The 17,693-nt window shown below is 38.8% G+C and overlaps 1 protein-coding gene and 1 long non-coding RNA gene across 6 annotated transcripts in view; one reads left to right on the top strand and one right to left on the bottom strand.

The window, feature by feature from the left end:
* Positions 1 to 17,693, bottom strand: part of LOC120523237 — a 268,628-nt gene that overhangs the window by 13,323 nt on the left and 237,612 nt on the right. The gene's annotated exons all lie outside the window — the stretch shown is intronic.
* The window catches only part of yap1 (Yes1 associated transcriptional regulator), a 133,274-nt gene continuing 121,410 nt past the window's right edge, over positions 5,830 to 17,693 (top strand). For 2 of the 4 annotated variants that reach the window (XM_039744336.1, XM_039744335.1), the window contains exon 1: positions 5,830 to 6,587. In XM_039744336.1, coding sequence (XP_039600270.1) covers positions 6,387 to 6,587 — 201 coding nt within the window. In that variant the 5' untranslated portion in view covers positions 5,830 to 6,386. The remainder of the gene's footprint in view (positions 6,588 to 17,693) is intronic. The other 2 variants (XM_039744333.1, XM_039744334.1) reach the window with 2 other exon arrangements.

The raw sequence follows: 17,693 nt of genomic DNA, 5'->3' as shown, positions 1-17,693 counted from the left end.
GAGCGCAGAGACGACTCATCCGAGAGGTCACAAAAGACCCCAGGACAACGTCTAAAGAACTGCAGGCCTCACTTGCCTCAATTAAGGTCAGTGTTCATGACTCCACCATAAGAAAGAGACTGGGCAAAACGGCCTGCATGGCAGATTTCCAAGACGCAAACCACTGGTAAGCAAAAGAACATTAGGGCTCATCTCAATTTTGCTAAGAAACATCTCAATGATTGCCAAGACTTTTGGGAAAATACCTTGTGGACTGATGAGACAAAAGTTGAACTTTTGGAAGGCAAATGTCCCGTTACATCTGGCGTAAAAGGAACACAGCATTTCAGAAAAGAACATCATACCAACAGTAAAATATGGTGGTGGTAGTGTGATGGTCTGGGGTTGTTTTGCTGCTTCAGGACCTGGAAGGCTTGCTGTGATAGATGGAACCATGAATTCTACTGTCTACCAAAAAATCCTGAAGGAGAATGTCCAGCCATCTGTTCACCAACTCAAGCTGAAGCGATCTTGGGTGCTGCAACAGGACAATGACCCAAAACACACCAGCAAATCCACCTCTGAATGGCTGAAGAAAAACAAAATGAAGACTTTGGAGTGGCCTAGTCAAAGTCCTGACCTGAATCCAATTGAGATGCTATGGCATGACCTTAAAAAGGCGGTTCATGCTAGAAAACCATCAAATAAAGCTGAATTACAACAATTCTGCAAAGATGAGTGGGCCAAAATTCCTCCAGAGTGCTGTAAAAGACTCATTGCAAGTTATCGCAAATGCCTGATTGCAGTTATTGCTGCTAAGGGTGGCCCAACCAGTTATTAGGTTCAGGGGGCAATTACTTTTTCACACAGGGCCATGTAGGTTTGGATTTTTTTTTCTCCCTAAATAATAAAAACCATCATTTAAAAACTGCATTTTGTGTTTACTTGTGTTATATTTGACTAATGGTTAAATGTGTTTGATGATCAGAAACATTTTGTGTGACAAACATGCAAAAGAATAAGAAATCAGGAAGGGGGCAAATAGTTTTTCATACCACTGTACATGTAGCACAAACATGTCTGTGCATCGTCTTATCGAATGTATCAAAGCAAGTGTGGATATGAAAAACCGTTGCATGTCCGCACTTGCTCGTGGTGGGACGAGACGACGGAAATTTGATATTAGCAGAATCTATCAGCCTTGTATGGTCATGTTTTCATAAAACACTATAAATTGGTTCATTTGATGTGACATGTACTTATTTGTGATTTGAAGTTTGAATATAATTATTTATTGAGGAGCAGTACTACGAAAAAGCAAATCAGAGGACACAGTTTATTTTTTCAAGTTTGAACAAAAATCTGTTTCAAGTAAGTACATACTTTTTTATCACAGGGGCTGTCGAAATTGTTTGTTAATAAAGGTTTTTATTTCTTCAGATAATAATATGACTGAACCAAAAAAGAAATGCAGACAGTACAGCTTGGACTATTTGTACTTATTTTGAATTTACATATCTATTTCATAAATGTCAAAAATGTAAAAAAACTCTGCTTGTATTTTTTTGCTTTAATTTTCGTTAGAACAGGTTTCGATATTAAATGTTGCACAAGATATGCCACATTCCGTAGTCCTTTTATCTTTTTCAATCATCAATTACAAGTGATTAAAATGAAAAGTTTGATATCTAGTTAAATATTTAATATTGAGTACTGTACAAATGTATTATTTTGATTAAGTAAAGTAAATTACTAGGGGGTCGACGGTTTTAAAAGTTTTTGATAAAGGGGTCTGCGGCCGAAAAAAGTTTGGGAACTCTTGGGTTAGACCCATCTCATCGCTCTGACGTCAGGGAGGGGGTCCCCTTGGAATTTCCGTGCTGTAGAAGTCCTCGTGGAGTTTTCGTGCTGTTGGCTGACATTATTAAAACGGTAAATGGGAGAAACTAGGAGGTCGAGGCTATAGGCGTCAGTCACGTAACTCACGTAACATCCATCGCATATGGTTAACATTAGGGATCCTTGACACTATGATTAAGATAAGGATTGTGGGCGGGTTTTCTTACTCAACGTTACTGACGTTGCAGGTATAACCTGACATATGTCATAGGTATTGCAGGCTGCAGTTAGACCCTTTCATCGAAGGTCTGTGGCTACTCGTCTGACATCAGGGTTACGTCCCCGGATGATCCCCCCTCCCCCGCCGCAACAACGCCATTGACCTCATCACTCATCTACAACTATAAAACTTTGGATCGTAAACTGTGCATTTTTATTAAACTGTTCAGTTCTAGTGATTGAATACCGAACGAGTATTCGATCTGTTAAATGTTTAACATAATTTTTCGTCTGCCATAGTCCAGCTTCTTAACATACTTATGACATTAAACTCTTATAATATAATTGTCATTAACATCAACCGCGGTATTTATTTACTATCAACGTGGAGTTACACGTAATTAGTTGTCACCCTGACTCGTGAATTTTAGTGGAGGTCAGCGAGCGTATAAAACAAACAGGTAAGACAAACGGTAAGGACGAGTAAAGCTCTGAACAGTCCGATCCCTTTGTCATGTATTTGTAATGCAATACACTATCGTAGCCTTTTTTCCTTTGATAAGAACGGAGGAGCAGACAGCGTGTGCCTTTTCTTTCTTGTCTTTATTGAACAACTAAATGAGCAAGGCATTACCAATCATATCACTAGGTGTCAACCCACAGACATCAATATCTGAACTGAAATGCACACTCTGATATATAACACCCTTGAAATGGTCTTTTAGGGGCTTCTGTGACGTTGGTGCCTCTGCCAAATGAGCCCGGTGTCCGCAAAAACAGGAACGGTGTGGACTGAGCGTGTGCCTGCCCAGTAATAATCCATATCCAGCACTGCCCCCTGCCTCAAACCCGTTGCCAAGACGACCCTCAACTTTTATAAAACAGAAGGGATGAAGGCACGATTCCCCGCTTTTCAACAATGCATGTACGCGTTTTGGGAACACTCTTTAAGTGGATTGATTTGTGGCAGTATGAAGGTTGCAGTCCTGCACGCGACCGAAACTTTACTCAATGTTTATTTACCATTGCACTTTAATGCGCGTTATTTCTGTAACTGCCCGGTACGGCCTATTTTAAACTTTCTGTAAATGGAAGGAGGACGGAGGGTTATTGACGCAGCAGTACCCGGAGCTCTGATTTATGTATGACCTGTACAGGGCTTTGGGCTACTTGTATTTTTTTCGGTGTTCACCTTAGTTTCCGCCCACAGTCTAAATTCTTGGAGCCATATTGACAGACACTCGTAAACGATCCTAGCGTGATTACTGCTAAAAGCGTACAGAGGGAAAAGGAGATCAAATCCGTCAGCTTGTACCCTTCAGGACGTCCCACGCACTCGGAGGAGGAGTACCGAAGCTCTTTCAATATTTGCGCATTAACTTTTAGGCGCTTGGACGTTGTTGCAGTGCGACAGGATGAGGTTTTGTTTTTTAATCCACCGGAGAAGTAGTAGTGTCCATCCATCCATCTTCCAACCCGCTGAATCCGAACACTGGGTCACGGGGGTCTGCTGGAGCCAATCCCAGCCAACACAGGGCACAAAGCAGGAACCAATCCCGGGCATGGTGCCAACTCACCGCAGGACACACACAAATACACCCAGCACACACTAGGGCCAATTTAGAATTGCCAATCCACCTAACCTGCATGTTTTTGGATTGTGGGAGGAAACCGGAGTGCCCGGAGGAAACCCATGCAGACACGGGGAGAACATGCAAACTCCACGCAGGGAGGACCCGGAAAGCGAACCCGGGTCTCCCAACTGCGAGGCAGCAGCGCTACCCACTGCGCCTAAGTAGTAGTGTTTTGTTGGAAAATAACAATAATTTAATTTAATTAGCCTTGTTTTACAGCTTTAGCCCTAAAACTATAAATCAAATAAGCAGATACTGTACGTCAAAGAAGAATAAATGCATCTTAAATTCTTTATAGCGTTATTCGTAACTGAAAGTTTAACAGAAATGACGATTAACGGACTAATCTTGAGTAGACGAATAGCAAGCCTTGCACATACCGAGTACCGGAAAATTAAGAAATTGAGACACCTCTTCGCCTTTTCTAAAGTAACATCTAGTAAAATATTCCATAATCTAAAAGTGTTAAATACATACATACATATATATAATAATATATATATATACATACACACACACATATATATGTATATATGTAGTGTGTGTGTATATATATATACTGTGTATATTTGTAGCTAGCAATCCACAGAGCAAAAAAATGAATCACGTATTTTAAAAGTTTTTTTTATTCCTAAGCTTTCAACAACATACCAGGTGTCTTCATCAGAGGAAAATGATTAGATATACAGAAATCAAAGGCAATATATAGCAAATGATGAGGGGAGGGGTGGATCAATAAGGTGTGGTTCAAAGGGTGTTGGTCATAAAGTCTTTTTATTATTTAGCTGTCCTTCTTTTCAAGCCTGCATATGCTGGGTTCACATCCAAATGTCTGTTAATGGCATTTTCATTGGAGAGCCATGATTCATTCAGCTCTCCTGCACTTTTAGTATTAGCCCTGATATGTATATATGTGTGTGTGTGTCTGTTTTGAGATGGCTAGTAGATTGTGGAACCTTGTTACTAAGATGTTTGGACTCTTCACAGGACCATAAGACTAAATTTAAGTTCCACCATAAAATTGTTGCACGGTCCTAAAAAAAATAATTAACTTCTCCTCACTCATCAATAGAAACATGCACCATTACAGCAAAACCTCCATTGTTAAATTAATTCTTTAGACCTTTAATGTGTAAATCGGAAGACATTGCATTCATAGATAAACCTTGAAGTGTTAACACTGGTGGTTTTGCTGTGTTAGTAAAAATTGTTCCAAAACTTTCATGTGCCTTAAGTGATTATTCAGTATGAAAGTGGCAGTTTCACATGCCTTCTTGAGTTGTGAAGGGCTGCATTAGATTCAAGAGGGAACCATCACCAGTCCATTGCAAGCCGCACTTACCACTCTTCCACTAGAGCCTGCAGTTTGTAAAGTTGGAGAAAAAACAGGTTGTTTAGGGGAACACCGTGAAGACACAGGGAGAACATGCAAAATCAACCCAAGCAGTGCTCAGACCAGTAATTCTGAAGATGTGAGTGCCACTCACAGTGTCACCCGTAAATACAGTTAAGGTAATTTGTAGATCTTAAAATAATATATAAAAAAGAGCCATTAAAGTTCATATTATCAGCACTATACTTCATAAACGACCATACAGATGGTATTTTCAGCCTTTTTATGTAGGCTTATGTTGAAAAACTGTGAGGGATCTATACCAATGCAACTTATTCTCCTATTTATGTTTTACTGAGAGCGCTTTCTGAATTGAAATACCTGAAAACTGGTGGTATATCAAGTAGCTGCTGAGGTCGCATGTGTGTATTTATACTTTTTGCAGTTTGTTTCGGGCTGCGGGACCGGCCAAAGGCAGGAAGGATCTTCAGAATGAAGAGAGTCTATCTCTCTGTCACACACACACAGACACATTGGACTATTTTAAGTTGCCAAACAACCGAACCGCATCTCGTGACGGTGACAGAAAAATCAACGTAGAGTTTACACAAGAACACGCCAAGGCCAGTAATCGAACCGACGTTCGACTGCTATGGCATACTGCCTCCCTCAGATCTTTTGATTTTTAACACCTTAGCCCCAGTTAAGCGCGTTACGCGACACAAAAACAGAGTCGGCCGCTTTAACTGCCTCCCACTACCCCCCTTACTCCGGTTCTCCTGCTGGTTAATGACACCTAGCCCCGCCCATCCGTGACTCACCAATCACATGAGTCATAAAAAAAAAGTTTGAGGTCCCAAGTAAAGTTTCAGACAAAGTTTTTTTTTTAATTGAAAGTCACTGCAATTTTTTGTGTGAGTACCGTGATTTGAGATGCACGTTGCTGTGGCCTGCGGTTGTAGGGAAGAACACAAAAAACCGCAACGTGGGACTTAAAAACGTACCTGCAGTGCTTGCGTACAGCCAGGGGGATCTTGATTTTTTTTGGCTTCTCCGTGGATTTGTAAGAAGAGAAGAGGGAAGAACAAAAACTTTTTTTTTTTTTTTTAATTTTCCACTTCAAAGTGTGGGGGTCTGGGAGTGCTGGCTTGTGATTATTCGAGAGGAACGCACATAGTCTTACTGTTTCAAAGGGATCCTTTAAAACCTTGGATTTTATTTTATTTTTTTATTTATTTATTTTGTGTTTGGGGACTGTATGAGCAAAACCAACAGTGTAAATCTGGCATCGGATTTTCAGACCTTGTTTTCCGGATTAAGTTGGGAACATTTTCTCTCTTTCTCCTGTTTTTTCCCCCCTTATAAACTAATAAATCAGAAGCATGGATTCCAGCCAGCATAATCCCCCGGCGGGCCACCAGATCGTCCACGTCCGGGGCGATTCGGAGACCGACCTGGAGGCGCTCTTCAACATCGTCATGAACCCGAAAAATACAAGTGTGCCCCCCTCACTGCCCATGAGAATGAGGAAACTGCCCGACTCCTTCTTCAAGCAACCCGAACCAAAGTCCCATTCCAGACAAGTAAGGTGTATTTTTTTTGTACCCACGCCCCTATCGTCAACGTTTATTTTTCTTTCGAAATGTAAAAGTTTCTAAAATGTTACATTTTCTTAATTGCTTTTTTTACTTTAACGGTCAAAAAGGTAATCAATCAAAGTTACGGTATTGATGGTCTGGAATATACATTTAATGGAAAGATGGAAAAAGTGTAGGGTTTCCGAGCAAAGCGAGAAAGGAGTGGAATAAGTAAATAGAAGGCTATGAGAGCCGAGACCACCCGGGTAGCCCAGGCCGGCCTTCGGATCACCGTTAGAGCCTCAGCCCGGGAGGGCGCACGCGAGCTACGGCCAATCCAGAAAGCAGGAAAGCGACGAGAGACCGTCGCGTGCGACGTTGTGTCCAATTTGGAAATTTGAGTGGCACTTTCAAGATATACTGCACCATCGGATGGTACCTTTGCACTAACCCTATAATATGTATTACATGATAAAGTTAAAAAAAACAGAGGGGTGCATGCGTGGAGTGCACGTAGGGGGGCTTTCAGCGCGTCACACAAACTCGCACACCGAGGACTCGGGATTGCGCAGACGCGCCTCTCCGGTACTTTGTGTTAGAAGCTAGAAACTGTAATAAAATAAGTGACGCTTTCCTGTGATGTGTGTGTGTGTACACTAAAACTTTGATAGAGCGTACGGATGAGTAGGTTTGAAAAGGAAAGCATCTGCACCCTGAGGATCATTCAATAGTTCCAGATGCACCTTGGTTTGATGTGCTTAATGCGTCCAGCCAGAAACGATGCGCGTTACGTTGTAACTTACTTGAGGTCGGCCTCCGTGTTGATCTACTGCTACTGTACCTCTTGACCTTAAGCGCGTTTAACATTGTTTCCCTTTATCTGCTGCTGGGTATGTTCTGCGTAACTGCTGGATGTGAATTCCACGTCTGTGTATACCATACAGATTTGATACTTCCAGATGAGGGAGGGAGGCAGGCAAGTGCAGCCAACAAAGCCATGGAAAGCAAGCAATTAACCGATCCCAATCACCATTGCATCTTCTCCAAATTGGGCGCACAGCAGATGTAATGCAATTTAAGTTGTTTTTTTTTCCTAATTTTCATTACGAAATTTGCAATTCACCATTGCATTTGTTTTTAAAACAAACTCTGGGATTTAGGTGAGTTTAAATGTCATGGTGCTTAATGTGTAGAAGATGTAATTACTACTACAAACTAATGTGAGTGGGAAACCTCTGACTGGCACAGGGAGAACATGCATACTACACACAGCTAATGTTTGGGTGCAGGAGTGGTGAAGCAGCAGTTCTGAGCATAAACCTGAAACTCCACAAAAAAATATAAAGCTGTGGGTAACAATTATTGCCATGAGAAAGCTTTTCTAACTTTTTCCACAAACCTGGGTTGTTGGGTTGCGGATGTTCACTGGACACCGCTGCCATATTGCTGTCATTTTAGGATTTGGATGCATGCATTCTGTTTGGTAGCTATAAGAAAAGCTTTTAGCTGGTATTAAATAAGATTTGCTCAATATATACATAATTATGCATATAAATAAGGTTAAAGAATTAGACAGTATTTGGGTGGATGTTAAATGTTGACAATTTTTTGATTAATTTTTTGACAATAAAATTAATAATAAAATTGTTACAAGGAGGTGTCTAACTTAAATAAATACTTATAATATTAAGAAATCTGTGACTTGAGTCCTTTTGGCATAATGGCCAGGTCCCAGCTTGTTCCCATTTCTGGTGTGTTTAGACTCTGGCAATCCAGAATAAGATTTGGTAAATGGATGAATGAATACATTAGACTTTGCTTAGTTGTATATGGTGGACAGATGATTTGTGTGGACCAAACAGTAACATTTAGAAAAATGCTATATCTAAATAAATGAAGAGAATTCTGTCTTACACAGTGATTGCAATTGTTTTACAGTTGCGTTTGTAATATTTCAGGCTAGTAATATCCGAGATCAGGGCCCACTATCACAATTTTATTATCAACCAGCCTGTTGTCATATGACTGACAGTGTGCATGTGATTAGGACTCGGCTAATCGTTGTTTTTTTTTTCTAGCTCTTGCTTTTTATTCCTTAACCGCATCAATGAATTGAAACCTGTGAATTCTGCAGTCATTCTCCATTCTGTGTAGCAGAATGATTAAACCCTCACTCTCCTTCATGTGCACCTTCAGTTGTCAACACACACAAGACAGGCAGCTCCTAAATTTAAATTGTATTCGCAAGCACAGTTATCTGTAAGGAGTTAAAAGCTGATAATGTAATGTGAGGCAGAGCTTTTTTATGTGTCTACTCGTGTTGCTTGTGTCCTCAACTTTTTGAAGATGGTTACCCCCAACAACTTCTCTGTACCATCAATACACATTGATAGTCAGCTTCATTGTCTTGAAACACTACCCGCTAGGCCACAGTGATTCCTTTTTCCAGGAATTTCCAATTTGTTGTAAGACTGGTACATTTAGGTGAGGTAGTTTAGGGTCTATGTACTTTGAATTTAAATGTCATCTTGGGCAAAGTACTAACAGAGATCCAGACACCCAGGAACTGCTTTTTTGTTATACGGTATAATACATGATAGATAATCTGACTTAACTAATTTGCATATAAAGTTTCAGTGCATTTGTAAAGTATTCTTTACATGTTATTCATGTCTTAGAGTGCCTAGTAGGTAGAACGGAGGGGGAGGCTGATGGGACATCACCATAGTACAGTAATGCGCTGTTTGTTTGTCATGATATTTTATCAATGCACAAGTGCAGCCATCAGGAGTTTTTACATTTTTATCACTTTTTTGCCACGTGTATATGAGGGGATCTCTGCAGCAATGCTCATATTTGCAGTGTACCATGTATGGGAACATAGAGCCAATTAGTTTTACTGCTATGCAGGTAGAAATGTATTGCTTCTGTATACTCACAGATGGTGTTCTGCAAATGTACAGATGTCTATACAAAATACTTAATCCACATTTGGATTTATTTCAGGGGTGTGGAAATCAATTTATTTTTACTACTTGTCCACGGACAAGTTAACTTAGAAAGTCCACTTGTCTGCCAGTTAAATTCACTTGCCCATAAACAAATAGCAAAAGTGAAAAATAGTTTATTTTTTCTGATCTCTTTTATTGATACCAAAACTCCCTTCCGTTTTAAAACTGAAAAAAGTTCTTTCAGGGAGTAGTATTTTGCCACCTTGCTCTAGAACATTATATAAAAGATTCCCTTATTTTAACTCGCTAATAAACAATGCCTTCATTATAGCTACACTAGTTCTTTTTTCATATATTACAGTTACATAACAGAACACTGTCCTGATTCATTTTCCGCCATGTTCTTCAGCTTTTGTCTTGCAACATCTTCTCCCCCAAGAATCTTTACCATCTCAGACAGCATGGGCTGAATGCTGTTCATTTCTGCTTGAGCTGAACTGCATGGTTCCTGGACTGATGGTCCTGCAGAAGTGGATGCTGATGACTTTTCAGGTTTTTTATGAGTGATGTGCCTGTTGCCAGAATTCCGCAGCTGGTAGTGGGTCAAACTTTCTTTTTTTATTTTTATTTTTATTAATTTTATTACAGTCCATACAAATCAATTAAGTTTTTACAAAAAGAAAAGTTGAGTTAAGAACAAATTGATCTCCACCCCTGAGAGAGAGAGCAAGCCAAACGGCGTGAGATTTAAGGCTTGTAAACATACCTAAATTAATAAATTCTCTGTGCTTTATGAGCTTATTTTAAAATATTACTGATTAGATCCTGCCATGTTTTGAAAAAAGTCTGTACGGATCCTCTAACTGAGTATTTGATTTTTTCCAATTTTAAATAATATAACACATCAGTTTCCCACTGACATAAAAGAGGAGAGTTTGGGTTCTTCCAGTTTATCAGAATAAGTCTACGTGCCAACAGTGTATTGAATGCAATCACAATTTGTTTGTCTTTCTCCACATTAAGCCCCTCTGGAAGAACCCCAAACACAGCTGTTAATAGGTTAGGAGGGATTGTGAGTCCAAGGCAATCTGAAAGGTAATTAAAAATTTTTGTCCAGAATAATGTTAATTTGGTGCAGGCCCAGAACATGTGACCTAGTGAGGCTGGGACTTGGTTGCAACGTTCGCAGGTTGGATCATGCCCTGGAAACATTTTGAGAGTTTTAGTCGAGACAGATGTGCTCGATAAATAATTTTAAGTTGTATAATTGTATGCTTTGCACATATGGAGCTCGAGTGAATTCTCTGCATTGCTACTTTCCACTCCTTTTCTGATATATTAATTAAGAGATCAAACTCTCTTCTAAAGGTTTGCCATCAACAACAATGCACATCTGGTTTTGAAGGTTTTCCTGAGTCAGGCGGGTCCTTAGAGAAGTCTTTACTAAATTCATATTGGAGAATAATCTCTCACAAGAAGCTGTGGAAGGAGAAACTGTAAGAAACGGTGAGATCAGCACACTAAAATTCTTCAGAGACTGTTCCGCAAATTCTGCAAGATGATACAATTCCAAGGAAGTAAATATTACCGATGATGTTGGGGCGGGGGGGAAGTAATCACGTCTAAGTGAAGATTTTTATAGATATTTCATAACATTGGGAAACCGTTAGAATGTTTTCTTCTTATTTTTAATAAACAAACTGATAGCACGAAACCAAATTGTTTTATATAAAAATTCTCTAATCAAAAACGATCTATAGACAGCTCGTCAAAATTGATGTTGTCACGCAGTAAATTTCTTAACTCCTCAATATATCACAACCTACGCGAAATCGCAAATTTCAGGTAAGATTAACTGCCTAACAAGCTTTGTTATGTGATAAAAACATTTGTATTGTAAGTAAAATGACCACATTTTTATCTAGAAACAATGAATTTTTATCAATAATATATAAAAATGATCGATTATAATGAAAAATCGTCAGATTACATCATAACGTCGGTGTGAAAAAAAAAAAAATGACCGCATCTCCAAGCATGTAAATAGTAGGGTAAAATACTTCTGTAAGACCGTAAGAGTGCTTCCCCTTTGAAAAATCAGCCTTCATTTTGTAAACCATATTGAAGACCAATTTGAGACATGAAGATCATGCCTACGTAGACCGTTTACGAACAAAGTACGTACCCAAATGTTTAAAATTTGAAAGTAGTGGTAAAAATGTGCCCTGCACAGCACGTATAATTCTTTTTTTTCCAGAAAATTGCATTTGTCCGCGGACAACTGAAACCAGAAAAACACACTTGTCAGACGGTCAATTTACCCGTCTCGGACGAGTGGGGCATTGGATTTCCGCACCCCTGTTTGGTTTTAACAATGTTTACCATGAAGGACTAGCTTAATATCAAACATGCTGTCTGCCTTATTAAAATTGACCTTTGCATGAGTCAGATTTATAAAACTTGCATATGCACATAAAGATGTTCAAAATGTACATATGCAACTTTCATCACGAGTTGGGATTTATAATAATACAGTAATAATAAACATGCACATTCTTCCATCACGTTTAAGTCAACTCCGACCCATCCACATGCAACATTTTGGAGAAAGTGTGAAATGAGGACACCCTTAATAAACTAGGGAAATGCAGCCAAATGAAATAAATGATGACTTACATACACAGTAATTCATATCACCCATGTTATTGTTTGCTTTGATTTAAACATATCAACCCTCAAAAGTGATGAATGTGATGTAAAGAATCAATTTTGGTTCCCTTTTAAGGGGACCAGTGTTGTGTATTAGCACTGATGAGCTTTTTTTTTGTCAGTTTATATAGCTTACCTTTTGTCCCATCTCAGGTTTAGAAACCCAAATGCATAAAACACAGGTAAGATTCATTCCCTGCATACAGAATGCTATAAATATCATGTCCTACAGCCTATTCATAGCCTAATGGTTTGACAGAATATGGATTGTTTAAGGCTATATGAAGAGTATGCAGATGGTCACGTACAAAGGGAATGAGATTTTTGGGACCAGTAGGATTTTTTTTTTTTTTTTTTTGCCTATGATGATGTTTTGCTTATTGCTGTAAGGACCCCTAGTGAGAATGATGCTGCTTTGTTAACAGTAAGCAATTTAATTCCATTAGCTCACAAGTAATTTTTAATGCCAAAGTGTGACTGGCAAACATCTTTGGCTCGGTGGCCTGGGTCAAACCATAATTTTTTGATTTTGAGGTAAAGTTGCATTGGCAGAAGACCCGTTGATGGTGCTGTTCATGATGGCTGGCTTGGCTGAACCCCTGGCATTTTATATTGCCTATACTGTTCATTTTACCAGCAACTATATCATTACATGTTCCAGGTGGTAAGGCCAGCTACTCGCATGTTCAAATGCAGGTAGTGGTGTCTGGATGTGTTAGGTGGGCGGCTGCATGATGATTGCATATGTACAAGATTGAATAGCATGGTCCATACATGGTTGTTTCTCGTTGGAAACTGAGTAGGGGTTTGAGGTGCATTCATGTATGCACATTTACAAGATAATTGTGATTTCTAAAGGGTAAATTGCATAGAAAAGTGTGTATACCAGGTTTTATAAATCAGATTTTTGTGACATACAGTACTTGTACTTTCATCCTTGAATATACAAAGTTTTATAAATGAGTCCCCACAACAGTACAAACTAGAAATTGCTCTCCTTCTACAGTTTACATGAGCACTTTCAGGCTGAATTGCAAGAGAAAGTAAGAAAGTTCTTTTAAGATTTCTCATCACATTTGACTGCAGTGTGAAGAAGCATCTGCAGATGTTTTACTTTTTCTGTTCAGACTGGCCAAACTTAATCTATGGCAAGTGTAAACCTGGCTTTGGCTGAAATAAAGCTCCATAAACCAAAAAAAACGAAGACTAATATTCTTAAAATAACATATAAAAAGTGTTGCATGTAGGAATATCACAGCACCAAAGTGTGTGCATTTGATACTGATGTCCCTGAAATTTCACAGTGCTCAATAACTGATACCATGGAAAAAACAAAAATCCTGTCCAACTTGCCTTGTATTAAAAGTACCTCCTATTTCCAATTGCTTCTTTTACTGTGATAGAATATAAAATTTAACAATACTAATAGTAATAGCAAATTTAAAATAGTGGAGTATTAACCAAGCAGTTACCCAGTTATCTTTAAAGTAAACTAATACTGGCATTTATAAATATCAAAATACAATGCAAAGCTTGGAATTTTACTGCATAGAAGACATGGGGATTCATCCAGTTTAACAACTATTTGTGGGGATGTGGATTTTAGTACAGGGGGTCCTCAGGTTACAACACAGTTCGGTTCCTACAACAGTGATGTAACCCGAATTTTGGTGTAAGTCGAAACACACCCTAGCCCAAGTCACTTACCTATCCTAACACATTTGCAAAATCATAATCTAGAACATAAAAACACAACTAAGCCAAAGGAAAAGGACATAAATATAATGTACTGTACACTGTACTATAGTAACAGAAAAAACGACAAAAAAAGAGTGTAAAAAAAATCCTTACCTTTTTTCCTTCTGATCTATTTCCAATGTCTAATTTCACTTCCATCGTGATAGCTTTCCTCTTCTTCAACGCACTACCAGATTCTGACTTTCATTTAGGAGCCATAAGGGCCACAAAGTCGCCAAACAAAGCCACCAACTCCCTCACTCATATGCGGCGTTACCGCGTATTCTTCTGCTGCGCACAACCAAAATAGTTCGCCCACGTAGTCTGTAAATACGACGCTAATGGTATAAGCCAAAACACTCATGTCTCAATTTTTTTTAAGTTTTTACGTGAATAAGCATTGTAAACTCGAAACGTTGTAACCCGAGGACTCCCTATATAAAGGCATGGATTATCTGATTTATCTTACTATGCACACAGTTCATATTAATTCTTTGAAAAATACTGTTTAAATGCAATACCAAAAATCCAAACATTTATATCTGTACTGTTGAATTAGTAAATTCCAAGGTAATTCTGGATATTTTAATTTAAACATACTCTTTAAAGCTGCTTTTGTAACAACCATTCTTTTAAATGAAATTTTGTCGGAGAATTCCTCCATTAGGTTTGTAGCATTTGCTTTTGTAAGAGTTATATTTACATCATTTTGTATATATATAAAACTTACTAAAGAATATTTCCTTAATTTTGCACTGAAATTCTCTTGCCTCGGATAAAAAGCCTTTCCGGACATGACTTCTGTTGTTTTTCTTTACAACATGTTATGCCTTGCTGTATTTACCCTCACCACTGTGCGTCATTTTCATATGTAATTTTTACTCCTATGTTTTTTTGTGTTGTTGTTTTTCCCACATATTATTGGGCCTTCTGGAGTAATTTGTGTACTTGCAGCCGTGTTTGAGTGCAGTACCCACTTTCACTTGTTACTAACGATACCATATTAAAAAAATTAAAATGTACCCATTACATTTTCTGAACTTTGGTTTCAATTTCTTTGTACATCTTTGGTTGCAAGCATATTTTTTTTCCCCCATTGTTGATTTAACATGGAATTTTATTGGATGACTGAGTAGTGGTCTACACATCAACCCTTCAGTATATAGGTTGGATTTAGTAAGACGATAGCATGTTAATAGAGCACATTTACCTTATGGCAGTGTGCATAGATGTTACTTCAAGAATTTTAAATGTGTATTTGTGTGTATTCAGTGTTATTTTGAATACGAAACAGTCAAATTACTATTGGTTATCTCTCCTTATTCAAAAAATAAGGATTCATTTCACAAGAATTTGCTCATACCTAAATGTATACATTGTATAGTATGAGCGGTTATTCCTATCCTCCGTGGCATTAACTACGACTGTGACTTGTGTTCAGAGTTGTGTTTAATTACGGATACGCCGGAGCTAGACTTGGGGTGACAAGTAATGATCTGCTTTACATCGTTAAGCCTGAATAACTCTCAATCTTGGGACATTATTCTATTCTCACATAGTGGACAAAATAACATTAAACTGCAAAAAAGTCATGAAGATGCATTTTGCTAATCTAATATAAATCATCAATAATCATGAGTGAGTGGTGGAGCCTTCAACCAAAACAAAGTGCCATGTAAACGAGAAGCTGTAAAGTTTGTTTCCAAACAAACTGAAACTGATTCATTAGTTGAATGAATTGATAGTGATGACAGTGTGGATTGGTCATCAGACGCTGACATGGATAGTGAAACTGCTGCATACGGCACTGTACATCCTGACTTCCGTGATATGGCTGGTAAATTTGTTTGCCTGCAGGTTCAACATGGTGCAAGTCGAAGTGTGGCAAAAAGGCAAAATAATTGCAATCAAGTAGAAAGACAAGCAAGATGTTATCCCCCTAAGCACTGTTAACAATGCAGCAACTGTCAATGTTTGTGTCAGGGGAAATGTGGAAGTCACAAAGTCGTGTGTTGAGTTAGTTTACAATAACACAAAGGCTATGTTGATTATGCAGGTCAGACACTGACATTCTACCCTGTCATGCACAAGCAACAGAAGGAAATATTACAGGAAAAGTGTACAAACAATCACTCTTCTGCTGACTTGATTGCAACATCAGGCTGTGTGTTGGTGACTGTCTCAAAACATGTCACCTGAAGCACAAATACTAAATCTGTATCAGTACAGCAGAGGACTCTAGACTTGCTTTTCCTAAACTGTTTATGTTGACGTTTTATAATAGACATATTTCTGTTATACGTAATGACATTTTTCCTTGTTGACTCTCTTTTTCAGTACTTTTTTGACTCCCCCTTTGGCAGGAATTACATCTTTGAGTCTTCTTGCACACATGGATTTGAGTATTCTTCCTGGCAAATCCTGTCATAGTCTCTTGGATTAGCTGTGAAGTGTTAGTGCACTGCCATCCTTCACGTCTCTCCACAGATGTTCTATGAGGCTTAACTCTGGAGTTTGGGTGGGCCATTTAAGTACAATTAGAGTCTTGTCCCAAAGCCACTTCAGCATTGTCTTGGCTGTGTGCTTTGGGCCATTGATATGCTGAAAGGTGTACTGTCACACCAGTCTGAGGTTGCATGCCCTCTGGAGAAAGTTTTCTTCAAGGTCCTCTCTGTGTTTGGCACCATTCACCCTTCCCTCAATTCTGACCAGTCTGTCTGTGCCTACTGCTGAGAAGCACCCCCAAAGTATGATGTTGCCACCACTATACTTCACCATAGGGATGGTACTAGGCAGGTGAGGAGTACTGCCTGATCTTTGCCAGATAATGTGCTTGGAGTTCTGCACAAAGAGTTCAGTGTTTGCCTTATAGACCAGAGAATCTCTTTCCCCGTTCTCTGACTTCTTTAAATGATCTTTACCATAATTGCTTGCTTGATTGATTGGAGTGCAGCTGAGATGGTCATTCTTCCCATCTGGTTACTTACTTTGGCTGGATGGCCAACTCTAGGAAGAATCCTGGTTGGTCCAGACCTCTTCCAATTTGAGGTTACCGTTCTCCTGGGGGCACAGAAGGCTTTAGAAATGGTTTTATACCCTTGCTCTGATCTATTCCTCACCACAATGTATCATGGAAGTCTATAGAGAGTTAGTTGGGCTTCACGGCTTGGATTTTGACCTAACATGCAGTGTGAATTGTGGAACCTTGCATACACAGGTGTGTGTTTTTATAAGCTACGGTATGTCTAATAAATTCAGTTTACCACAGGTGGAATCCGATTTAATTCCAGACATATCTCAAAGAGATATAAAGCAAACAGATTGCACCTAACCACCACAAAGTGCCTGAATAATTATATGAATGATAAATTTCAGTTTTTGATTTTTAATAAATTTGCAAACCTCTCTGAAAACATGTTCTCATGTTGTCATTATGGGTTATTGAGTATAGAGTGATGGGCAAAGCTGACAAGTTTATCCAAATTTATAAATAAGACTGACAACACAATAAAGCATTATAGTGAAGTGGTCTGAATACTTTCTGAATCCCCTGTTGCATGAAATTATTGTGGTGTTCAGGAAATATAACTCTAGATATGTCTGTTCACAATGTGAATGGATTTGGGCAGAGTTAGCAATCGGGGTGCTTGGTCCATTCCTAGTGGTTCGAATCGCACATTTGTTTAAGCTAAACATGTTTAAACTCACTTTGTCC

This window comes from Polypterus senegalus, chromosome 2 (assembly GCF_016835505.1).
Source record: "Polypterus senegalus isolate Bchr_013 chromosome 2, ASM1683550v1, whole genome shotgun sequence".
Lineage (NCBI taxonomy): Eukaryota > Metazoa > Chordata > Cladistia > Polypteriformes > Polypteridae > Polypterus > Polypterus senegalus.
The sequence above is the reverse complement of the archived record's forward strand: the minus strand, read 5'-3'. Positions and strand labels throughout refer to the sequence as shown.